This window comes from Rhea pennata, chromosome 14, assembly GCF_028389875.1.
Source record: "Rhea pennata isolate bPtePen1 chromosome 14, bPtePen1.pri, whole genome shotgun sequence".
Taxonomy (NCBI): Eukaryota; Metazoa; Chordata; class Aves; order Rheiformes; family Rheidae; genus Rhea; species Rhea pennata.
The window spans coordinates 14,595,838-14,620,779 of NC_084676.1; the positions used below are offsets into that span (position 1 = coordinate 14,595,838).

Here is a 24,942-nt window from a genome sequence, read left to right on the forward strand (position 1 = left end):
CTCATCGGAACCACAAAAATACATAGCACAGGAGAGTCTGCTGACCAAAGATCTGACTCTCCAGATAGCCATAGCAAAGGATAAAAGGAGCAGTAAAAACAAGAAGTGACTTGCTCAAGATCCTACAGCAGAGCAACGACAAAGTCAAGGGCAGGACACAAGGGATTTGACTGTTGCCAAAACACAGCTGTCAGGAGCCATCTGATATGTGCTGGGCTACCCAAGACATCCACATAGGTCTGGCCTGTATGACAGGACCGCCCTGAGACCTACGGCCTTCTGGAGCATCTGCTGGAGGCCAACTAGGACACTTAAGTTTGGAAAACTGATTTCAGCCTTATTCTAAGAGTAGTGCTAAGTTAAACTGCTGAAATGACTACAACCAGGACGTGCTGAAAAGCTCAACAAGCTTTTGACACAAATAACTTTTTCTGTAAGCATGGTAAAAATCACTTTTTCATTCTGATTTGTTCAATTAATTTGATTCAAGTACTTTGTCATTCAGATGTTAACTAAAGACTTGAAAAGCAAGAAAGTTTATTTTCCTTTTCTAGCCATGAAGAAGTATTTCAGAAAAAGTTCTGCTAGTGCTAAAACTTTGAAGATTCTGATCAGCAAAGATACCTTATTTAACTCACTTAACTACAAATAAAATGTGATATATCAGCTTTAAATGAAGAACATTTTTTTATACACTTGCTTTGTTTTTCATGTGTATGTGATACATTCAAACAGTTTCATTTAGATAATCATTCCTTCTTGGGATTTCTTTTCTCATTCCCATTTCTATCCTGATAAGCTTTGAGAGAAATCATAAATGAAAACTTCTACTCCTACTGTGAATCTGAACAAACAGAGGGTGGGCCATATAAAGTGTAAGTAAATGTATGCAGATATCACAAAAACAAGAACAAGCGTAGAGCTATGGCTGTATTTGGGTCTCTGACCTGCATGCTTTGGTCAGCCACAGCAGGACGGTTTAAGATGCCCAAAGATTTTTGCCGTGGCCTGCTGACAGTCACTGTCCCTGGAGCAGAGGTGGCACAATGGGACATAGGCCTCCATCTCAGGAGCTCCAGAGAGAAGTTCATCACATTAGCTCAATCCATCGACAAAGGTCAATTCGCACCAAAACAAACCATAAGGTTGAGGAGATGGGAGTGCAGCTATATGTCTTCTTCTGACATTGAGCTAACTGTGTCCCAAAGGAGTGCAGGGCAGGGAGCTGGATGGAGGCAGTAATATCTTACACTGCTGCTATTAGATTCACTGGAGAACATCTGGCAGAAACCCTGACCACAGAGCAGTCCTAACAGTGTGAACCAAGATTTCTTCAAGGAAATAACTGCAGTTTACATCAATCTAGAGCAGCACTGAGATCCCCTATATCAGCATCTTGTTTTAAGCATGATAAACTCATTGATTTTTAATCATTTAGATGCATACCAACTCACCATGCTCAAGCCAAAGTTGCCCCCACCCAGTGCATGACATGGAAAAAGGCACAGCTTTATTGCAAAGACAGCAGCACCTGTACCACCATAAGCCCAGCCAAGCCTGCATGGCCAAGTCTGAGTGGGAACCACAGAGACCCCTCACTGGCAGCACGAGCCCACTGTGATAGTTGTGTCTCCTGGTACAGGCTGAAGATGGAGATGCCTGCACTGTCTTGGCAACACAGCTTGAGCTATCTGCACCCACACCAGAGGAGGAATTTCCCCCCCATATTGCCATTGCACCCCATGTCTCTCGTGCAGACCTGAGACAGAGGAAGTTTTCCCCATGGGGCTCTCCATGCTCCCAGCAGCTCCTGCCCTGTTTGCAGGGATGAGCCCAGACCTTTGGGGAAGGCCAGGTCTTCCCCTAGCAATACCTGCTGCACAGCACTCGCTCAGAGACTCAGCAGCTCCAGCAGGGACTCATTTCCCTATTCTGCAGCACCATCTTGCAGCAAGAGGAAGGAAAGCACCTTTCGCAGACAGCAGCACGGAGAGGTGGACCTAAAGGGCACGGCAGCTTGGACGGACATTGCAACCAGGAGCAAAGCAGACAGAGCGAGAGCTGAAATACTTTGATTAGGGATGGAGAATTACAGCCTTTAGCATCCCAGACAAAACCTGGCATTGGCATTGGGGTTCAGCTCAACCTGGGAACAGTTTGCAGGATTTTATTGTCATACTCCCCCTCTCTTACAGCCTCTTCTCTGCCACATGCAGGCACAGCCCCGTCCATCTCCATGGCGGGAAGGAAACCAATGCGAATTCACTGTGACCGTGGCTGTCCACAGGAAGGCAGCAGCACGACTCTGAAAAGTGCCTGCGGAGAGACCAGCCCTTCTTTAGCAAGCTGGAAGGTTCCCACCACTGGCCACTGCTACTCCTAGAAAGCCACTTTGCTTTCTCATTTTGGTGTCTAGATTTTTCAGTTAACAAAGGAGGTGGAAGTAATTAAAATAAGAGTATTATCCCAGAACCACAAAAGAAGCGGCGTGTAGGCTCTGAAGCAGGTAGACGAATTGATGTTAGCTTTAACTAAGCTTGAAGTAATTATTTCAAGAACCTTTTCAGTAAGAGGAATTAAATTTTAAGAAGGTCATTCTCAGGAAAGTTACACTCGCACAATTTGTGTCATTAATTATGAAGGAGGTTGCTATTTAATGAAAAAAAAATCCGAATGGATCACAATTAGCTATTATCAAGATACTATTTTTTTTAATTATTTTTCAGTTAAAGAAAAGCAGGATGACATGCAGTTGGGAAGCAGGGCAAAGCGTTCTTGAAGCTCGCCCTCCTGCATATTCCAGAGTGCATTTTCCCCTTTTGTCAGACAGGATCAGTGCACACAAAAACCTATTACCATTAAAGAAAACCCCTGAGATCTTAACCACAGCAGAGCTGAGAAGCGTCACCACATTTTATGTTGACTCACTTAATCTCCTTTTGGTAATACCAAATTTTCCCACAAAGCCACTGCTTAGTTATGTACGCAGCAGCTGGGAAGGAGTTTTAAATTGTTTCTAAATTCAGTGTATTGCAAAAGCCACAAATTACGGTCAGGATTACAAATGTTATATAGAATTTCTCAAATTATTTGTTTTCTGGTTCCTGTTCTTTTTTGTTCACAGACTCTCTCGTGCTCTGAACTCTGCGTGTTCTGGCTTTAGCTGGAAGTGCAGCTCCTACATCTGTTTCAGTCTTTCCCAGTATTCAAAGTCCTCATTCTCCCCATCCTGCAGTACCTTTTTGTTTTCACTTGAAGGCAACCTTGCACCACACATTTCTATAAAAAGAACCGGTCTGGTAAAGTACCACAGCTACTTTGCCCGGCGGATATCCCACCTTTTGCAGGTGGGAAGAGGCTGAGCTCCCAACACAGGGCAGAAACAGCTCTTCTCACGGCTGACTCACCAAGATTTTCAAAATGTTGACTTTCCATTTCGCACCTCCGCGATTTCTCGAGCTCTCCGACCGCAGCCTCGCCAGCCGCAGCGGAGAGGCGGTCTGCGGCCGGAGCATCCCTGCGTGATGCTGCAGAGGCCTGAGTGCTCGCCGCCTGGTTTTGCTCCTCTTCACCAAAAACACCAACAGTGACAACAATTAATAGCAGTGACAGCGGCAGGAGCTTAGTTTTAAGCGGGGACAGAACAAGCTGGGAAGTATGTAGATAAGAGTGATATTTTCTAATCAACCGGCCCTAAGGAATTTTATCCTCAGATGCTTGGAGAGCCGGTTATCTTGGCCATTAGTGAACTTGTGAGGGACAGGTGAGATACCAACAGACGGGCAAAGGGCAAAGGCAGTGGCTCTCTTTAAAAACAGGGAAAAGGAGGAGCCAGGCAATTACAGACCTGCCTGCTTAACTTTGATTCCTGGAAAAAATTCTGGAAGAAGTAAGTACTTGAATGAAAACAAGATGAATAACAGCACCTATGGACTGGTCAAACCAGTCTAATATGGCAAGCAGTACAAAACAGTAATGTACTTTACGCAGAGAGGAAGAAGACAAGGAGATACAATACAGAAAAATGTCTAAGCATCTAGGGCATTAAATACGTCATTTTCTCTCCCTTCTATGAACAGACATGTATTTAAATGATACACATCCACCTCTTGACATTATTTTGGAAAGAACAACCAGTAATATCGCTGTGAACTAAGCCACATTTACAAAAACACTCTTCTAAGCATAGCAGTATTTAACATTTTATTCCTTTCCTTCTGTTCAAAGCAACCATCTGGTAATAGGATTTCTGGAATGGAGCCTTTTCTCTGGTTTCTGTTTGGGGATATATTGGTGCCAATTTCCAGCAGTTCATGTGATTTAGGAATGCAGAATATAGTTCTCTTCTGATATGTACGTAGGCTTGAAGTCAAATTTAGATACTGAAATATCTGGTGTGAAGCAAGGTGTGGGTTACAATACAGTTTTCTCTATGTGCATGCAATATGTCAAATGAGAAAGATCTGCAACCCAATCCACCCAGTCTCAGGCTACATGGTAAATTCTGTATATTCTCCAGAGTTACTTTACTCATGAATTGTCCTGAAGTGACTTCATCAAACCTGTCTGGAGTTTCATTTAAAACTTCCAGGAACTTTCATTTAAAGATCTATGATACAAGATCCTCTTCAGATAATAATTACACTCATTTAACTTAGGTTTTCAAAGCATAAGAAGCTAGGAGGTCTTTGAGGCAAAACTTCCCATTTTAGTGAATGGGAGAGTCTGGGAGGACAATGCAGATGATCCCTACAGGAAGCACAACCACACTTCGCCGTTGGCCTCTGTTAGCTTTAGAAGCAACACCCGAAACCTTGGAGAAGACCTACAGTGTAATGCAAATGCTCAGCTGTCACTGAAGCAGGACTTGGAGACACAGAGAGAACAAAAAAAGTCCCGTGGAGTGGCCTGTATTACCACTATCTGACCCCAATTCTGCCTGGCCTCTGGGCAGAAAACCCAAGGGAATGAAATCTAAGACCCTACGTGGAAGCTTCAGGCTTGATTTCTGCTATTTTTCCCAAATGTCCCAGCAGACTTGTGTCAGAGCTTTGAACACTGGCCATGTCCACCTGGGGCACAGGAGCGGGCAGGGAACGGCACAGCCAAGGGCAGGGAAAGCAGCGGCGCGAGGGCGAGCCGGGCTGCCCAGGCGGTGGGGGAGAGGCACGGCCTTCCTGGGGAGCACCACTGGCCTCTGGCCCTTTCTCAGGAAAGTCTCGAGGAAGCCGTCACTGAATTTCCCTTTTTTCTTACAGAGCAAGCCTTTCTGGGTTTATAATTAGAGAGGAAGGGCTTAGAATATTTTACAAACTGATGAAAAGATCTTGACATCTATTGCTTGGAAATAAAATGTGGCCCAACAGTATTTCTGGGGAAAGCATCTCAGAAGGAGGCTAGTGCGTAAGTAGCAGAGGAGGCAGTTTATGTGCCTTCGCAAACAGAGCAAAATGCAAAAACAAACATCAAAACCCAGGAGAAGTTCATTGCTCTTTAAAATCCCTTTCAGCTAAAACAGTCTCAGTTTTATTTCCGTTTGTTAGGTCTGCTAAAGTGGGAAGCCTCAGGAAAGATTTAAAAAATTGTCAAATCACGCGATCTCTTTTCCAACAGCATAGAAAGCAGCCCACATTTCTCATTTATATTTTTACCTATGCATCACTTTTCCTTTTAGCAGAAGACCACTTTAAAGCCAGCCTAAAATCAAAAGCAAATGACTGTCAACAAGCCTGGAAAAAATGTTGCAAATTATTAGTATTTATATTTTGGACCCTTTTTCTTATAGGAGCTGTTAAAACGTGTTACAGAGCAATCGGGACTGTAGCAGCGTTCAAGCAGTGCACAAACACACACCGAAAGACAGAGCCTGCTCCAGAGAGCTTCCAGCAGAGCAGACAGACAAAGCGTTATCACCGTCTTACACGTGAAGCACAGAGTCAGGTTTGGATCGCCTCGGAGAGGCGCCCGCTTAGATGTTGCAATTACGAAGGCGTCCAAGTTCAAGAGAGCAGCGAGCGGTTCGGAGTGCCTGCCATCCAGAGCCGCCAGACCCCGGCCAGAGAAAAATAGCCGTATTGCCTAAATTAGACACCTCCCGTAGGCTGTCTGACGATAGCCTTGGCCAAGTCTGCAGAAGACCGAGGAACAGAACCCAGATATTCCGAGTGCCATTCCAGTGTTTAAAATATTAGCCGGTCTTTCCTTGTAATGACAGAGAGGAACAATCCGGGTTATTTTTAGCAGCTCCGTAGGACTGAGTACATGGCGAGCTGACTCCCGGGCCTCATACGTCCTGCTGTCTGCGATAAGATTTTTCGGGGCTCTTTATGTTTTCTGGCAGCAAACTGAGCAAGCCCCAAGCTGCATCGGGGTGCGTTTCCTGGTGGGGGGACATCGCGCTAGGAGGATATGGTGGCTCTGCCGAGATAACTGCGGCATAGTCACATAGCTTTCAAATATGGGACAGCCACTCAGTCCGTGCTAACTGGTTACTGTCGCTGGCAGGGTGGAACAAGCGTAGGGTCTCCTGACTGATTCAGCCAAAAAGGTTTGTTTATTTTTAACATTATTCTTTCTCCCTGTTTGCCTTTTTTTTTTCCTTCTAAGACAGCTGTTACAGTTTTGCATTTCTCCGTACCAGCAAGACCCACCTAAATATCTGCACCCGTGCGTGCGCACTGCTCCTAAACCCAGCCACGGAGGAAGCAAGGTGCCAAGCTGGCTTTTTGACTTCTTCTCCTGTAGCTGCAGTCCTAAGTGCCTCCTGCCAAATAGTAAATAAAGGCTACTCCCTGCTCTGAAATTAATAGCAGCTTGTTTTGCCTCCCTGCCAGACAGCCTGTAATCTAATCGCATGCCTTGTGGCTTTACCCAGCAATCGCTCTTCTCCTTCTGCTGTCACCTATGCCATCACTTCGCGTCAGGGATTTCTCTGCACCCCCAGTGGGCACGCAGGGCTGGGACTTTAGCTGCAGCACATCCACAGATTGCCTGAAACCATCTTCATTACACGCATTTACAGACACCAAAATAAGAGGAGGGTATGTGCTGGGAGTGCTGGATGGCAGCTCTTAACGCTGGGTTCCTGACTGCTGCACACTGAAGGACTCGCTAAGCCGAGGGGTGTTACGTGGTAGGAAACCGTGAGATGTAGTAACCATTTCTCCCAAGTGAGCAGTAACTGTAACCCAGTGGTGGCCGTTAAATAGGAGCAAATGGGCATGTGGCCGTTCCCAGGGGCCAGCAGATCTCAGCGCTGCGGGTGCACGTAGGACACACACGTAGGGGAATTCTGCAGGTAAAACTCACAGCTACATTTCACAAATACCAAAGCCAAATGGTAGAGACAAGGTACATTGCTACAGCAGGGCATTTGTATGAAACAGGTAAGGAAAGACTGACTGAATGTGGTGATTCAGGCTGAAAAGAAAGGAAATAAGGAAGAAAGAGGAGCACCACAGAGAAGGGATGGATCTGGAGCAGCTGAAGAGGTTAGCTAGCTGTACTATTTTGGCTTAATTTGTTTCAGAGAAGACTGACACAATTAACTTATCCAGCTGCCAAGCTGGAACGGAGTCCCAGCAAACATCTCGGAGGTGTAGGCCAGTGTTTGCAGGTGTCTCAGATGTCACACGAACTGCATCACTTCTCCAGGAAATGTAAAAGCAGCCAAGGCAGATGGAAAGCAGCCAAGGCTGGGGCTGCTGAGTATCCAGAGCCAGATCTGCTACAGGCCCTGCTCTCAGATAAACAGGCATTCAAGTCTAGAGGGATCCTGGATTTGGACATATGGGCATAATGGATTTACCAGTGCTGAGGTCGGTTCCTCAGAGTGCTTTGGCAGAGAGGTGGGCAAGTGCACAAAGGTTGCTCCCCTCCATGGCCTTCATAGCCCTGTCGTTCTCCAGACAATCATACGCATGCCCAAATAGAAAAAGAAAAAAAAGAGAGAGAGGGAAAAAAATCCATACTTCTTCCCCTGACCTCCCCTAAATCTGGCTGCAAGGAAGATACTCCAAGTACTGGTGCCCTCCAGAGAAAGCAGTGCACCAACCCTTCTCTGAAATACTGACCCAAAACAGCCCCCATTTCTCCGTGGATCTTATCTGGCACTTATAATTTGCTCCTCTCTTCAGACCACCTCTATGAGTAGTTTTGTTCTGATATCAGATCTAACTTTTCAAATCCAGAGTGCTGGAAAAAACAGAGAAGAGAAGCCAACCAAGCTCCCTTCCTTGAAGAACCTGAAGGCTGGATTTCATGTGCTTAAAACAGAGGAAGTCCCAGTGCTGTGTACGGAAACAAAGACCAACAAAAAGCATTACCTGTTGAAATCAGGAATAAGCACAAGATGCTGCTCTGTATTACAAGAGGAAAGAAGCTCTAAGTTTGCTCTGGAGACAGCTGTCAGCCCTTTGGACCTGCTTGCCAGCTGTGCTTTGGCCACAGCCAGACCATAGTCTACTGGCCGTGTCAAATCTCCTATTTCCCCAAGTTTGCAGATCTCAGAGAAAAGAAGATCCCGGCAGTGCTTTATCTTGGTGACAACCTTCTGCAGAGACTGAAATCCATTTGTCAGTTGGGAATGACAAGCTCAGCTATTGCCAAAAAAGATCACAAACAGCTATTGGCATCATCAGCCCTCGGTTGTGTGGCTTCCCAAGCAGCACAAGGGATGACAGATTCATATTAATTCCAGTCAGCAAATTGATTATAAATACTCCCCCAGCCAGTTGCCACCTGATAGGACTGTCTCTGAGTCCTGCAACTGTGGGAGGGAGTTGTCAACTCTAAATTTATCCATCAGCATGCATTATATAAAACATATCACTCTGTGATCCTTGGTAGACACTTGTGCTATGGCCCGGCATGGATTAGACCAGAAACTACCAGTTCCATCTAGCAGACGGACGTCTCACTATTGCTTATCTCAGCCTTCAGTGGCAGAAAGGAGAGCAGGATGGGTCTGACAGGACGCATTGGCGCATTGGGGATGCAATTGCCACAACAGTCAGATCAAGCCTGAGTTCCTACAGCAATCAAAAGCTGCCCCCACCTAACATCTTTCTGATAGTCTATATGAGGTGACGGCTTCTGTTCCTAAGGATAGCTTTTCCCATCATAAAAATGCACCATGCCAACTGACGTAAGTAAACCCACTCCAGGAATGTGGTGTCCAAAAATGTAAAGCTGATACAAAGCAAATAGAGATAACACTTTCTGTAAAAGCAGTAGGCAGGATGCTAAAAGTTTCTACAAATGGACTGTTCACTTGAAGAAGGATGGATATAATCATTACAAAATAGAAAGTAAAAACAAAGAAAGAAACCAGAGAACTCTGTTTTTTCTAGCTTTTGGGTGGTGCTAGTGCCTGCAAATCAGACAAGTGCATGTGCTAGCAGCACCTGTCTGCAGCAGTTTTTCACATGCAGAAAAGGGTCTGCCTGGGTTGGAGGACTGTTTTGTAAATAATTAGTTTAGGGCACGTAACTAAAGCAAGCCCTTTTTTTTCCTTTTTTTTTTTCTTGCCGGATGTTACAATGTATGTTCATGCACAAAGGCTTTTCCAGTTCATCATCTGCAGAGAGAGCGTGTCATCCCTGTTTCGGGATGGCCACAGATAAAATCTGCCCTCGGTAAGACAAAGACGCTGGAATTACACGGCTGCTGTAGACTGCATTACGTTTTGCTCCACTCTGGGCTTTTCCTGATTTCACGCCCCAGGTCGGGCTAGCAGTGCTCTTCAGCGCTCCCGCAGCGGCTCAGGCAGCAGCAAAAGCCTTCTGCAGACTGGTGCCTCCAGCACCCTGGGCACCTCGTTGCCCCAGCCCTGTGGTGCCCCTTGCCTCTTCCCGGCTCCCAGTGGAGCTGTGGGCCCCACGAGATGGCACTCTGCCACCAAACCAGGGACAGCCACAAGAAGAAGAAGGGAATAAAAAAAGAGAGAGAGAGAAACAAACAGTGGCCGTTTTGGGGCAGAGCTGGCTCTTCCACCTAACCAAGTGCTACCCCATCTTTGCCATTAAGGGATCTGTTTTCAGCTGCTGATCGCTTTTACCACTGCCCGCTTTCTGCCCCAGCTGAATACTTATGGAAAGAGAAAGGCTGGAAAAAGAGGCCTTGTGAAAATCCTGGAGATCTTTGCTTTGAAAAACTAGAGCACATCTCTGCACTTAGGAAAGGACTTGTCCTTTTGATCAGGAATATGCGTTTTTGACACCTACATGGAAATTCCCCTAAAGGTGGCCAAGTTACACACCTCACTAAATTGCAGGTTCTCTGTGCTTTCTACATACTTTGTAGAATGTAGATTATTTTAACATTAAAAAAATATACTTTAAAGTCATATTTCAGCTACCTCAGACTGGCTGCCCACATCACCAGGTGCTTTCAGCCTCAAACTCTGCACCTCCAATTCTTTAGGACCTAGGGACAGTATGCCCCTAAGTGATTTTCTCCCTACACACGGGGTGATGAAGGTGGAACCACTTGTACTTCCAAAGCATTCAGACACCCCTGAAATGAAAAAGAAAAAGAAAAGTCCTTCTCTGTGGTTTAACAGTCCTGAGTGCCTGACTTTGCAGCTTGCACAAGGTCCCTCTCGCCTAGGTTTCGCTGGTGCTTAGTGAGTAAAAAAATTAGATCGGAGTGACTCCAACAGCCCGTCAAACAACAGGCTGGTTTCAGAAGGCAGATTTACTCCAAGGCTGCTGGAGCTTATCACAAAAAAGTAAACAGAGCCAACATCAGTTACTCACATCAAAATGTAGAATACAAATCTGTATTTCAGGACATTTTATCCTACTGGAACTTTAATCCAGCTAATGCTAACAAGTCATTCAGAATAAATGTGGTGGGAATGAGAATAGGGGAGAGAGTCATCTAAGCGAATGGATCGGTGCTACTTCCATTAGATCTCTCCCATGGAGTTACACCAGCAGAGACTAGTCCATTGCCTCCCTCCGCACAACCCCTAAAGTCTCAGAAATTACACTGTCAAGGATCAGTCTAGCAGAGACTTCACATCCATGCTCAAATCCAGAGTTCCTGTCCACTATTTTGCCACTACCTCCATCACTTTAAGTCCAGAGCTCTGCCTAAATGTGAACTACAGGATCAGGTTCATATCTTGCAAATATTATAGTTATTTTATGGACTTTGGCATCAATGTAAGCAAAGATAGGGAAGCTGGAGTATGACACAATGGCTTTTGAGTGTGGCTGTTATTTGTTCACTTCTTAAAAGTGGGGAGGGAAAAGAAAAAGGATAGTTTAGAATTGTGGTTAAACACATTTTTTTTTTCTCTAGAGACTTTTAGGTTTTTGCCTTTGCTTTGTTTATTCTTCTTTGGGACTAAGTAAAGTCATGTTTTTAAACATAGGACATTAGGACATCCCCCTTTCCCTTTCAAATACCGAAAATCTAAGAGTCACTCTAGATAGAGCTCAGGCTGCTCTGATAGTGCTTGGAGCCAAATATATCTTTCAGAGTGTTTTCTTGTGGTCTAAGAAAGTATTTATTTTTTCAGTCATTCCCCTTGGATGCACCTTTGTTCATTCTCCAAAAATAGTTCAGTGCTATGACTTTTCTCTTTTAAATCACAGCATGTAATAGAATTCTTAGTTTGGGCCTCAAATCTCTTATATTTGAAGCATGTGAATGATCCTTGTGATTCAGATATTTAAAATTTGACCAGCACTTTAGGACCTTACTAAGTCAGAGCTCATCTCTTTCCTTTTTTCTCTTTTTGTGTTTACTGCCTTTTTACATTTCTCAGAAGTGGATGTATGATCCAGCAGTGCTGCACACAAAACCAAGGGGGCATTTTCACCATGGCGTATTTTGTTTTGATAGCATAAACTGTGAAGTCCAGGCCCTGGCTGAAAGCACATTTTTACCCCTCACCTCCAGGATGGACTCTGCCAAACAGGAAGGCTGGAAGCCATAAAGCAGATAACTCTGAAATATGTGTATGGGGCTAAGGGGCAATCCACCTCTACTAGACACAGGGAAAGAAAAAAAATATCAGAAAGTACCCAACATCCCAAGCACCTTGGGATATTTTGCCCCCAGGTTGGCTGTGGCTAACCCATAATTCCGAAGGCGAGGAGCCACACTGCGATTCCAGAGGTTTCAGTCCATTTGCATGGACACGGTGTCAGGTATCTCTCTGGTGTAGCTGGAGGTTGGGAGTGCATTGCCCAAGCGAGTGCCCTGAGCACAGAGGGGCTGCGCTGGGGCCGCCAGCGGCTGGAGTGGAGAAGACATGTGGGAAGAAGCAATGCAGAGCTTGACAGCTCAGAGCCAGCCAGATGTTTTCATCATTATGGAAAAAAAAATGTTGGTGCTTCTTTGCCCAGAGAAGCACTAGAGGAGGAAATATCCTCTTGAGCTCTGGTCAGAGCTGCACATTAAAACTGTGATGGGCCAGGGACAAAAAACAACAGAGATGACGGGGGCGGGGGGGTGGTGGAGAGAGAGATCCTTTCTGACTCTGGCTCTAACATTCAAGGTGCCCTGAAAGGCTGCAATGTTGTCCAAGGAATCTCTTCCCAAACTTGCTGCCCCAAAGAGCTGGAGATCGATGGTGCCTCCCCAGCACCTTCCCCGTGCTGCTCTCTTGTCCCTCCAGCTGCAGCAGGTGCTGCCCTGGGGATGCACAGCCCTGGGGATATACTGGGTTTGCACAGCTCTCAAAATCTGTAACCCTAGGGCTGTGCAGCCCTGGGGTTGCGAGGGGATGGAGCGCAGTGGAGCTTGGGACTCGCAGGTTCCCTCTCCGGGGGTACCAAACCAGCACCAAAGGGAGCTCACTCTCTCCCGGCTCTGGCCCACCAGAGCCGAGCCCTGGCCCACCACAGGTCCCCTGCACTGCTGCATTGCTACAACCAAGCTGTCAACCAAGAGGCACCCAAGAACGAGACCAGGAGCGCCCGGGTCGGCTGTTTCAGCCGCTCGGGGTCAGCGTGAGAGACCGAGATTTTCCTTTCTCTCCCCGGGGGCGTCGCATCCCCCAGGCCCGGGACTGCACCATCCGGAGCCTGTGGGGCCCCGCACGGCTCCCATCGGCCTGGCTCTCTGGTGGGATTTAGTGCTCGAGAGAAAAAAATAAAAATAAAACAAAACCAAACTGCAAGAACAGCCCGGGAGAAAAGCATTCAAAATTCTTATCAAAAAAAAAAAAAATCTCCAATTTATTTAAGAAATAAACCCTATCCGCCACGAAATAAAGTCAAGAGGCGTTTAATATTTCACGCGTTTCACTATAATTTTTGTTTTTTAATTAACAGATGTAATAGCTGGGTGGTTTCTAGGTTTAGGAGCAGACGCCAAACGGCGGAGCTCGGGCAGGCGCGCACGGTGAGGAAGCCCCGAAGCGCGCCCGGAGCTCTCGCCTCTCCTCCCTTTTTTATCGTTTTCGTTTTCGCAGCTTTTGCGGGGCTCCGACAAAACGGCTGCCTTTTAAAGGCGCCCTTTGCCTCGTGTTCTGAAAAACGGGCAGATAATTAGTACCGAGACTGAAAAGGAGTGCCGATTCGGATTTATTTATGCGACCTTCTTTTGAAATATAATTCGTTTCGGTTGAAATGTAAAATGAGACTTCTAAAGAGATCAGAAACTTGGAAATTTTAGCCAGGAAAAAAAATAACGAGAGTAAAAATCTAGAAACACTTTTACAATATTTTCGTTTCTTTCCACCTTTTTTTTTTCTTCTTGATATACTTGATGCACTCTTGAAATAGATCATATTTTATCTTCGGTGAACTTCGGTCATCAGATCGATAAAAACTCTTTCCCAAACGTGTATTTTTGCCAGTTTCTCTCTCGTATATTTTATTTTCGCGCAGACTGCTTCGCAAACGTTTTTATCGCCGGAAAAAAAAAAAAAAAAAGCAAACAAAAACGTCGCGGGAGGTCTCGGAGTTTTGGTTTTAGGGCTCGTTGGAGAGAAGCAGAAACGGGACTCCCCTCCCAGGAGAAAACAACCGATTCCCCGTCATTTCGCTACAAAAACGAACAACGGATTGTTTCGTCTCCTTCGGGAAAAACAGCGGCGAGAAGGCCTGATCCTGCTCCGCGAGGGCTTCCCTGCGGCGCGGCAAGGGCAGGTGCCGGGGTCGGGGCTCGGGCAAAAACGAACGCGCGAACCAGCGGCCCGGTTGCGGGTTTAGGATGGGTTTGGGGTATTTTTTCCTTCCCCCCCCCCCTTTTTTTTCTCTTTTTCTATTACCTGGAAAACGCCCGGAGCTCCCGCCCGCAGCTACAGCATCCCTGGGAAAGGCAGCAGGGGGGGTTGCCGGACACCGGGTGAGACCCGTCCATTCCCCCCTCCCCCCGCCCCGGGAAGTGCCGTGCAGCAAGTGCACGGGAGCAGACGGGACCGGCAGGCTCCTCCAAGCCCTTCGGGGCCCGGGGCACCGGGGGAGGAGGAGGCCGCCGGCCCCGGGCAGCGCCTGGCAGCGGCGGGTGGAGGGGGGCAGCGTGGCCGGACAGGGGACAGGGGACAGGGACCCCCCCCCCCCCGGCGCTTTTGCCCTTTCGGCAGCCGATTTCATGCCTCCGCGGTTGTAGGTTACAGGCGGAGACGACCTGGCAGGGAAACCCTGGAGCCGGGGGCGGGGGGTAGGAATCAGAGCCGTGTAAACCTATTCGTCCGGGTTCACCCTTCCTCCTCGCCTGGCGCAACTAATCCCCTCGGGAAGGGGCCCTCTGTCCTGGGAGGGCCGGGGGGGGGGGGCAGGCTGGCTTCTGCTGCAGGGAGCAGCACCGCGGGGGCAGAGCAGCCCCAGGCCAGCGGCTTCCTCACCCCCGCGGCGGGGAAGCGGCGTTCAGGACGAGGGAAGCCCCAGCCCCGTCCTGCGCTCCGCTCACTCGCGGCTTTGCCTCTGCCCTGCTGTTCGGCCAAGGGGGGACCCCGCAGCCCGCTCCTGGCGCCCCCGGGGCGCTCCCCACCCCCGCTCCGCTCCGCTGCCGCGGAGGGCAAAGCGCGCGTCGTGACAGCGCAAGACGGATCGGATTTGCGCGGCCAGCAGGAAGTATCCGAGAAGTCAGACCTTTATCTCCTCTGGAAAACATCCTGCGGACAGACAAGCTGCAAACGCCCTGAAATCCTTGCAGCCGGTTCTAGCTTCCCAGTCCGGTGGGAACCTTTCCACGGGACGGGAGCAGGATCAGGCCACGGCGCCGCGGGAGCGGCAGGGCAGCGGCGCTCCGCTTTCCCCGGCCTCCCACCCCGCTGCCCGCAGAGCTCTGCCCTTCGAAACAGCTCGCTTCTGATAGTGTCTGGAAGGTATTTCGGTTTTAAAACAGTTTCCTTGGCCTTCAATAGACACCAGTATGTCCTGGGTACCGGACTTCAGTGCCAAGCCGTTGCTGCATTTACTTAATGTGAAAGTCTCTTCGTTCGTTTAATTTTCTTATCCCTAAAATAATTGTATTGCTTCTGCCCTGTGCGCGCTCCCCCCTCGCAATTTAACGAACAAGCGCCTTGGTAACAAACTGACCACATTAAATATCTGTTACTCGAGCAGAAATAAACAGCATATACTGGAGTCGGCATTAAAAACGCGATCGCTCCATTAACACTCAATTACTGGGGGTGGGGGGAGAGAGAAGCAGTGGGAAGGAAGACAAAATGCTAGCTCGCTCTCTTTCACCAATGAACTCAGTACAGTCATAGGCAGGAAAATGAAGTTTAAAATGAAGTATTTTATTCATCTGACCCGCTCCCGGCTTTAGCTTCAGCCAGGAAAAAAAAAAAAAAAAAAAAAAAAAAAAAAAAGCTCTAGCAGTGCAAGAGCCAGCCTAATTGTCAGATTCCAGGCATAGAGCCCAGCGAGGGCAGCAGGAGAAAATCCACAGCGAGATTTGCTAGCCAGGTCAGCCTTCCTGAGACCCGCAGAGAGACAGGAGAGCAGCGACCCAGTCATCTTCTAGCCACTTCTCCCACGCAGCCCGTGGCCCGGGGGTGGGGGTTGGGGTGGGGGGAAGAGGCTACCAAAATCGAAAAAAAAAAACGCAACAGTTTTATTCGATTTTTTTTCGTAATTCGTCCTGAAATATGGGGAAGGCGCTAGTAAGTGTTTGGTACTTTCTCCCTGCACCCTGCCTGCTGTTGCTTGTGCATTACCTGTGGCTGCATCACCGGCTTTAACTGCTTCGCCCTCTCCAGCTGGGAAGCGGTTTGCATGGAAGGGAGCTGGGCCCGAGGCTTTGCAGAGACTAAGTGCATGACCGGAGCAAGGCAGGTTCCCACGGGCGGCCACCGGCAGGCCCCGCAGCCCCGCTCCAAGGCCCCCCTCTCCCCGCCTTGGCCGCCAAGGTCAGAATTCCCTTGCGCGGTCCCTGAGATCATGCAGGAAACACAGGCGGGTCCATCTGAGCATGAGGAAAAACTTCCGTCCTGTGAAGGTGACAGAGCGCTGGAACAAGTTGCCCGGAGAGGCTGTAGAGCCTCCTACGTGCCTGGACGCGATCCTGCGCAACGTGCTCTAGGTGACCCTGCCTGAGCAGGGGGGGGGTGGACTAGGTGATCTCCAGAGGTCCCTCCCAACCTCAACCACTCTGTGATTCTGTGATCAGACCCTGCAGCGGGGCTGCGCTTACTGCCAGCAGCACGGCGCTAGGAGCAGAGCAGGTTGGTGGAGGAAAGAGTGTTTCGTTAGAGAGAGGGGAAGAAAAAAAATGTAGCAGGAAAAAAAATTATTATCTTAGTTGCAGCGGAATGATGTACCTGGACAGCTCCAAAGCAACCTTCCTCTGTGGGAATTTAAAGGGCTGCAAAGCAAACACGACCCCCCTTGGCAGCCGCAGAAGCGAGCGCCCAGGGCTGCCCGCCGCGGCCCCTGCGTGAAGGACACGCACCGCAGGCGACACTGCGGGTCGCTGCTTCACAGAGGCCCTTTCAAAAGTCTTTACTCGTGCTCAGAAATCTTTTGAAACAAAAAAATGCCCCAAAGACTTTCGGAAACCCTAAGGGATCCACGGAGATCCCGAGGTCCCAGTGGCTGCTGCCGTCCACGCTGGGAAGTGGGAGATTGGCACAAATTTGCTCAAGGAAACTCTAATAGGCTATTTCTGGACTACTGGCTCTTAACAAATCTATAGCACCTGAAGTGTTAGCACTCAATTAGTGACAAGGTTTCAAACCCCGGCGTTTACTGGTGAGGTATAAACAGAGTCCTCGGGAGATAGCCGGGAATTAAAGCGGGAGGGGGCTCTGGACATCTTAACCGACTGGGATTAAGAGTAAAACTTTTTAAAAGGGCTCCATCTCTCTCTCTCTAAACAGTCTGAGGTGTCGAAATCTCAGGGGGAGAGAGGATGTGCACTCCGGAGCTAATTGAGGTGGGGAGGTTTGTTTTCAGCAAGAAAAGCTTTTTTTTTTCTTTTTTTTCTCTCTCTCTCTTTTTTTTAAGGCATTTAACAGGAAAAAAGGAAAAAAAGCAACGAGGGGCTGTGAAAGTCAGCCCTCCCCCGCGAGGAGCTCGTCTGGGAGCGGGAGTCAGGCCCAGTCCCGAGCAGGCAGCGAGAGCAACCTGCAAAGCGGCAGGAGGGAGCAGGGTCCGCTTCAAACACGGCCTTTCGCCCCTGCAGCCAGCAGAAAAGCTGCGGTTTGCCTCACCCCTCCGTCCCTCCGTCGCCTGCATTTAAACCTCGAGGGCTTGGGTGCCGTGTGGCGGGGTGGGCTAGAGACGGTTTTTCAGGGCCCTCTTCGGGGATCCTGTTTTCCTTTACTCCCTTTACCGTGTATTCAAGGTCTGATTCTGATTCACACTTCTCGACCTGCAACCAAAAGCCATCCCCGGAGAGGGAGCCCGCTTTAGGAGCACTCAGGGTGCAGCTCCAGGGTCGAAGCGCCCCTTTTTGGAGGCGCGAGGAGCCCAGCGTAGGGCTGGGCCGGGGCTGGCCGGTGCCCGCAGCCGGAGCCCGGAGCTCCGCTCGGGAGCCGAGCCGCGCTGCTGCAGCAAGCCCCGGCCCGCCGCGGTGCAGCCGGTCGCTTTGCCCCCTCTGCTCGGCCCCGCACACACCGCCCTCGGCCGAGACGCCGTTTGCAGCGGGGAGCCGGGCTCCGGCGGGCTGGTGGAGAGCAAAGAAGGGGAAGAGAGGCGGGGGGCATGTGGAAGCTGAGCCCCGACCCGAAAAGTCCGTGAGCTGCTGTATGTCAGTGACTTATTCATCAATCAGCCGGACACAGAGCAGACCTGGCCTCTCTTTGCGGAGTGTTTGCTTTTTCACCAATTATTGCGGCCCTGCAGCTCTTTTTGTTGATACAGTAGTTCTAAAAAGTGCTAATGTTCATTTATCAGGGGGCCGAGGCCGGGTCTCCCACTAGTTGTGATTCTTCCAAAAATATAAACACGCAGAGAAGGGCTGAGGCTAAAGCCCCCATTTGTTTCTAAACTGCAGTATTAAAAGTGATGCATTGTTGAAGATAAAGCGGAGATAACGCTGTCTGTCTCCAATGAATGTCTCCCCGACGCATTAATGACATTCCAAATGATAGCTCCGGCTTATCGTTCAATTAATCACTTCCACCCTCTGCAGCCTGGCCCACATCGATCGGGAGCGGGCGTGTGATTCGGGGTCTGGAGGAAGCCCTTCAGTTTTCAATTAAGAACATTTTGTCCGCGGGCAGCTCCCATTTCCCCGCTCGCAGACACCTCCCGGGCCTCCCCGCCGGGGATGCGCTCCGGGCAGAGGGAAGGATCCCCGGGACAGGCGCTGCCAGGAGACATTTCCTGTTGCATCGTGCCTATCTAGCACCAGGCTTTTTCCCAGGAAAAGGCATTTTGGGCCCCGGTGGCCCGGGTTGGGGGAAGGGAGCGCAGAACCCGCTTTCTCCCGTCCGCGGAGGATGCCCCGGGGAAGGCGAGCCAGCAGCCGCGGGTCAGGATTATTATTATTATTATTATTATTATTATTATTATTATTATTATTATTATTATATACATAACCAATCCCGATTAGCTTGTAGAATAATAAAAGGAGGCAACGAAGTCAGAAAAACCGTTGGTCCGGCGCAGACGGCCGGTATCGTCGGCACCGGGAACTATGCCGGGCCACCCCGGCGAAGACTCCCTCCCTGTGCCCCTTCCCACGAACCGGGCTACAGACGTGCACAAGCAGCCCTGCTGAGGCTACACTCACACTCTCTCTCTCTCTCTCACACACACACACACACACACACTCGGAGGCTGTGCTCCTTCTGCAATCGAGGAAAATCTCCCCCCTCCCACCCCTCACCCGAGCCAGCCCGGGCTCCTCGGGAGCTGATTCCCAGGGAAGCCCGGACTCAGGGCGAGACGGCCGCCCTGCCTGCCTTCTCCCTCCCCTCGTTAAACAGCGATATTTCAGGCCTCCCTGTACACACTAATCGCTCCAACTGTCATCGCAAGATCCGGATCCGATTCGCTAACAAAAAGCTCCCAGGACGCCAGCAGACGTTTGCAGCAGAAGTTTTAAGTGACTCGGATGTTGCTGCGGCACCGGCCACGATCCCTGAAAGACCCGGTACGAAGGTCACAGCACCGACAACAAAAATCCTTAACTGAATCTCCCAGAACGGAGCCCAGGGCACAAAAACCTCCTCGAGGGCAATGGAAGGGAGGATATAAAAGGAGTCGGTATGTTCAGGGCCTGAGGGAGAAGGATCAGCCCCGAGAGGGCTGCGGCGGGCAGGTGCCGTAGACACGGGTTTTTACCCGCCTCGGGGAGTTTTTCTCCGTCTGCGGGAGGAGGAATGAAGCGCGGCCAAGAACTACACGCTGCTCCCGGCCGGAGCACAGGGTCAAACCGCTCAAAGAGTCCTGCAGCTCCGGGCACCCTCCGCTGCCCCGGCCAAGGACACGCCAACTCACCGCATCCGTGGAAGACCTTTCCGCTGCGGCTCCCCCCGGTCCCAGTCCCTTTCCTTATCTCTTATCGCCCTTGGCCGCGCTGGGGCTCAGAGGGGGGCGAGCCTTTCCCCCCTTGCCTTTCGGAGCCGGGCAATCCGCACCAAAGAAGTCGTTCAAGGGGATTTTTTTTCCGTTCCCCCCCTCCCCAAGTCAGAAAGAGCCGTAACGCCCCTCCTCAACCTGGGAGTTTGCCGCTAAGGTTTATTTTAGTGACTCCAAGTGCATTAAATTAATGAGCTCCCAGTTCTGCCCCTCGAGTCCAAGGACCTGCGGTTAGCCGTGTGCAGGGGAGAGCGGCGGCCGGCTCGAGGGAGCCCCCGGCGAGCGGGCGAGGGGGCGGCGGGCCCGGGGGGGCCGGGCCCGGGGCTCGCCCCAGCCTCCCGGCCGCAGCCAGCCGCGCCGACACTGCGATACTTGCTGCCGTGTCGCTTCCAGGAACCCTGGCTACTTTGCAAAGCCTTCAACGCGAGGTTTTTGCAGACAGCAGTGCTTTTCCCCCCATCTCCGTTTGTAAAGTTTTCAAACAAACCAACCAACATCCACCCCCAAGCTAGGCAGAGGCTGTTTAGGGTTTCTCTCCTATTAGGATTTTGCAGGCGTTGTGCCTCATCAGAATATCTCTGGTTAAACCTCAAAGACGGATTTCCCCTCGAACGCGCTTCACACAGCAGTGAACTCCCGTTTTCTAGTTCCTGCGATCGGATAATGCAGAATACTAAAAACGAAACCTCCGTTTCTTTTCGAAAAAAAAGAAAAAAAAAGAAAAAGAAAGAAAAGAAAGAAAAGAAAGAAAAAAAGAAAAAAGAAAAAGAAAAGAAATCAGCACATATTTGCTTGACGGTTTCCTCCCGGCCTGTTTATTTAATCTGACTGTATGATAGATGGCATCAGATAGTGGCTTTGTACACACTAGGCCATTCTGGATTTTTTTTTAATGGATCAACAAACTCAGAGGGGAAAGCTGGATAAATACAGTGCCGCCCCTTTAAATGAGTGGGGATGTTTTTGAGATGTATTACTATATTAGGTGACATGGAACTTTGCATCTCTCATACCATCACTGCAATGTTGGCCAATAGAAAGCTAAAGTCACCCAAAAACTGCCTAGTCCCTCCTTCCCCTCCCTTATGGTCTGGTCCTACCTGCTTTCAGTGCACAAGTCAAGGCTAATCGCGGGAATGCTATGTGCCCCCTCCGTGAGCTCACGCTCCACCACTGCTCCAGGTTGGCTGCTCCTCATCTGCTTTCCCATGACCCTGGGCTGCGGCCGCTGCCCTGCTCTCCTCCGCAATGTTTCCTAGCCCTGTGACAACGACACCCTTCTCGGTCAAGGATATTTTGAACCTGGAGCAGCATCAGAGCGGCCTGGCGCCCATGGAGCTCTCGGCGCTGTCCTCGCCCTCTTGCATGCTCTCCACCTTCAAGCAGGAGACGTACAGCGCCGAGCCCCCAGCCCTGCCCGAGCTCCGGGAGGAGCTGCCCGAAGCGCACCCTGCCAAAAGCGCCTTCCCCAGCTCCTACTATGTTAAAAGCTACGTGGAAATGGACTCGGCCAAGGACTCCAAGGCAGACAAGAAAGGTAAAACGAGCGAGTCACGGCGGCGGCCTCAGCGCTACTAAAAGGAGAGGGAGGAGGGCAGAGGGGGAGCGACCCCCGAGCCCCAGGGCTGCGGCTCGCCGAGGGCGGCTCGGCCCTCCAGGGGACCCTCGAGAAGGGGACCTTGCCCAGCCTTAGGTCCGCACGAGCCGCCCCAGGAACCTGGGGAGGAAGAGCAGGGCAAGGGAAAGAGCCTTCATCCCCTCCGGCCCGGAGCCGCGCCGCCAGCGCTGCCCTGCAGGAGTGTGTGTGTGTGTGTTGGGGGGGTGTAAACTGGGGGCAGGGCAAGGATTAAGTGTCCCCGCTCCTGGCCCGCTTCCCGGGGGCAGGGGACACCCCGCGAAAGGTGCCGGCGGGGGCACGGCCGCGGAGGGACCCCGGGGGCGGCCGTTTGCTGCAGAGCGGGGCCCGGGCGATGTGCGAGGCCGCCAGCTGGGCCCGAGGGGAGTTAGGCAACAGACCCTGTTTCTAAATAGCGAGGCTGAGCGTGTCTCCGCGGGGGGATCACTGCAAAGGCCTCAGGCACCAAGGCTGTGTCGGAGAAGATCGAGACTCAGATCGGTGCCCGGAGCGTCTCTGTCTTCAACGAAAAATATTCTGAAGGAAAATGGCTCAGGAGGGAGTTGTAAAGAGCGTGGCGGAGCTGAGTCCCACTGTTGCAAGAGCAGGAACCGCAGCGGCGACCCGCGGTGCCCCGGGCCGCGGGGAGCCAGCGGCAAGGGCTGTGGGAAGAGTCCGGGCGTGAAGCCGGCACAGTGCTCCGCTATGGTGCACACGGATTACCGAACACTGTTGGGAGGGCGGGTGTTTTTTGTGGGGTGTTTTTTCTTTTCTTTTCTTTTCTTTTCTTTTCTTTTCTTTTTTTTTCTTTTCTTTTCTTTGAGTCTTCCTTTTTCCTTTCCCCATTTCTTTTGCTGCAGAACTGTGTTCCCTGCATAAGAGCTTGGAGCAGGAGAAAAGAGACCTGGAAGATCCCGAGCGCCCCAGACAAAGGAAGAGGAGGAAACCTCGCGTGCTCTTTTCTCAAGCCCAAGTCTACGAACTGGAGAGAAGGTTCAAGCAGCAGAAGTATCTCTCGGCCCCCGAGAGAGACCATCTAGCAAACGTCCTAAAGCTCACCTCTACCCAAGTTAAAATTTGGTTCCAGAATAGAAGGTATAAATGCAAAAGGCAGAGACAGGATCAGACCCTCGAAATGGTGGGGATCCCGCCGCCCCGGCGGATAGCGGTGCCTGTCCTGGTGCGCGATGGGAAGCCCTGCTTAGGGGAGTCTTCTCCCTACAGTTCGCCGTACAATGTCAGCATTAACCCCTACAGCTACAACGCCTACCCCGCGTACACCAACTACAACAGCCCCGCCTGCAATGCCAACTACAACTGCAACTACCCCTCCATGCAGACCATGCAGCCCCCCGCGGCCGCCAACAACTTCATGAACTTCGGGGTAGGGGACTTGAATCCAGTGCAGACGCCCATCCCACAGGGCAACGCGGGCATTTCCACGCTGCACGGGATCCGCGCCTGGTAGAGCGCGCCGCGCTCCGCGCCCGTGCGCGCCCCGCGGCGCTGGCGGGGCTCGGACTCGGCGTGCAGCGGGCGGGCGGGCGGGCGACACCGGCGAGCCGGTGCTGGGACATTTGCAGACCGCAGGGAGGATGAGGAGGACAGGTCAATGTAGTATCCTAGCGGAATTCACTAGCGTGGTGCCCGTTTCCAGCCAGGAGAAAGGCCCGGAGCGTTTCGGGCAGCGGCTCTGCTCCGCGGGAGCCGAGGCAGGCACAGCCTCGGGGACGGCCGCAGGGGAAGCTCGGCGCTGCGGGGAGCCCCGACCTGCGCGGCCGGCCCCGCACACCGCCTGGCCCCTCGCGGCTCCCCCGTCCGTGGGGGTCTCTCCCCCGGTCATTCCCCTCCCACCGTCTTCCCAAGCAGCCCGTCGTTTTGCTTGACTCGTTCCGAATAACTGACAAGTGTAAGCCAAGCCCTGCGAACTTTTTTTTTCTACTATAATAATTATTATTGTTGAGATTCACGTTTAATTTTTGCACTTCCCGTACCGTCACTTCTATCCGGCCAGTTAAGTGTCTCGCAGCCCCTAGGTCTCCCCTTGCCGGGCTGGCGGCGCCGGCCTTCGCCTGGGTGCTGCACCCGGAGGCGCCCTGTGCCGCTGCCCGGAGCGGGAGAGGACACGGCGGCAGCTCCAGCGAGCGCACGGGCGAGGACAGACCCCCGCCCCGGCCGAGGAGTTCAGACCCCCCCTGACATGCCAGGTCCCTGTAGGGTTATGCACTAAAACGTGAGTTAGCATTGAAATGCACTGTCTGCTCCTTGCCCCGCCGCCCCTTCGTATGTGTTTCCCTTTGCTGTACAAGCTGATGGAGATCAGCGATTTTGTCATTAAAGAGAGTGGCTTAACACTGCGCGGCTCCCTGGCTTTCCTTGCGCGGACGGGGCCCGAGCATCCCCGGGAGAGTCCCCTGCGCGGCCCGGGGCTGCGGAGCCTCCCGCCCGGGCGCTGCTACCGCGGGGCCGAGCTCGTCGCTGCTACCTCTCCCCGGAAGCCTTTAGGGTTTTACCTTTTCTTTCTTTCTTTCTTTTTCTTTCTTTCTTTCTTTCTTTTTTTCCTCGTTCGATTTCGTCGCCCACCCGAATCTGAGCAATTCCCGTTTCACATCGTGCCTACGGCGCTCGCATTTTACAATGATTTCCAAAAACGTTTTTAAAGATACTTTTTCCGAGAGCGGGTCGGATTGAACCCGCCGCCCGGCCGGGAGGGCGATGCACGGAGCTAATCCCCCCTCCCTGGGCCGGGACCGAGGCCGCTCCACTCGCCGCCGCCTGCGCACGGAGCCCGGCCCGCCGCGGGGCGGGGGGCGTAGGGGGGTCCCGGTTGCTCCGTGTCTCCGGGAGCCGCGGCAAGGGCTGATTTCTTTCACTGTGAAGAAGGGGGGGGGGGTCTGCGTGCAGGGCGCGACCAAGGCACGACCCAAGTGGGTCGGGCTCTGCTGGGGAGGGGGGGAATTGCCCCCAGCGCACCCGCGGGAGGTTTCCGCGCCCCCTACGCGCAGGACCCTCGCCTGCCCGGGGGCAGCTAGCGGGGCTCCCCACCGCCCGGCTCCCTGCCTCTCCTCTCCGCTGGCCTTACCCCAGCTCCTCGGCCGCTTTTACAGTAGTCGCTATCAAATGTCAATTATTGGGAGTGAGAAACAACAAACATTGTAATTCAGCGCAGTCAAAACATCCTCTGAGTGTCTAAGATTGTCCGGGCCAGTGATAAGGCGATTAGGGGAACCTGCAACCTCTCCTGCCTTGGCCATATCGGCCCCATCAGTAAACAGGGATGGAGACAGGGTGGCTGTGGCCCTGGGACATGGGATGAAAGGCTCCGGTGAATGGGAGCCTTCTCCAGCTTCTATCCCTCCTTCCCAAAGGGACCAACCCCCCTCCCTG

General features: G+C 51.4%; 2 protein-coding genes across 2 annotated transcripts; both read left to right on the forward strand.

Annotated features, from left to right (window-relative positions):
• The first annotated feature begins 9,609 nt into the window (after window positions 1-9,609).
• Window positions 9,610-18,438, forward strand: LOC134147020 (uncharacterized). The gene is made up of 4 exons (XM_062587720.1): window positions 9,610-9,635; window positions 13,778-14,108; window positions 14,907-15,289; window positions 17,418-18,438. Exons 1-4 carry the CDS (start codon window positions 9,610-9,612, stop codon window positions 17,650-17,652), a joined length of 975 nt encoding a protein of 324 aa, XP_062443704.1. The 3' UTR covers window positions 17,653-18,438.
• Window positions 18,439-20,686: 2,248 nt separating this feature from the next.
• On the forward strand, window positions 20,687-23,909 carry NKX2-5 (NK2 homeobox 5). Its single transcript, XM_062586944.1, has 2 exons — window positions 20,687-21,477; window positions 22,416-23,909. The coding sequence occupies exons 1-2, from the start codon at window positions 21,189-21,191 to the stop codon at window positions 23,021-23,023; spliced, it is 897 nt and encodes a 298-aa protein (XP_062442928.1). The 5' UTR covers window positions 20,687-21,188; the 3' UTR covers window positions 23,024-23,909.
• Window positions 23,910-24,942: the final 1,033 nt, after the last annotated feature.

Coding starts and splice junctions, on each gene's coding strand:
- LOC134147020 (XM_062587720.1), top strand. CDS start 9,610: ATGGCCACAGATAAAATCTGCCCTCG. Junction 9,636..13,777: donor ACAGATAAAATCTGCCCTCG/GTAAGACAAAGA, acceptor TTCGGTCATCAG/ATCGATAAAAACTCTTTCCC. Junction 14,109..14,906: donor CTGCGGCGCGGCAAGGGCAG/GTGCCGGGGTCG, acceptor TGTTCGGCCAAG/GGGGGACCCCGCAGCCCGCT.
- NKX2-5 (XM_062586944.1), top strand. CDS start 21,189: ATGTTTCCTAGCCCTGTGACAACGACACCCTTCTCGGTCAAGGATATT. Junction 21,478..22,415: donor CTCCAAGGCAGACAAGAAAG/GTAAAACGAGCG, acceptor CTTTTGCTGCAG/AACTGTGTTCCCTGCATAAG.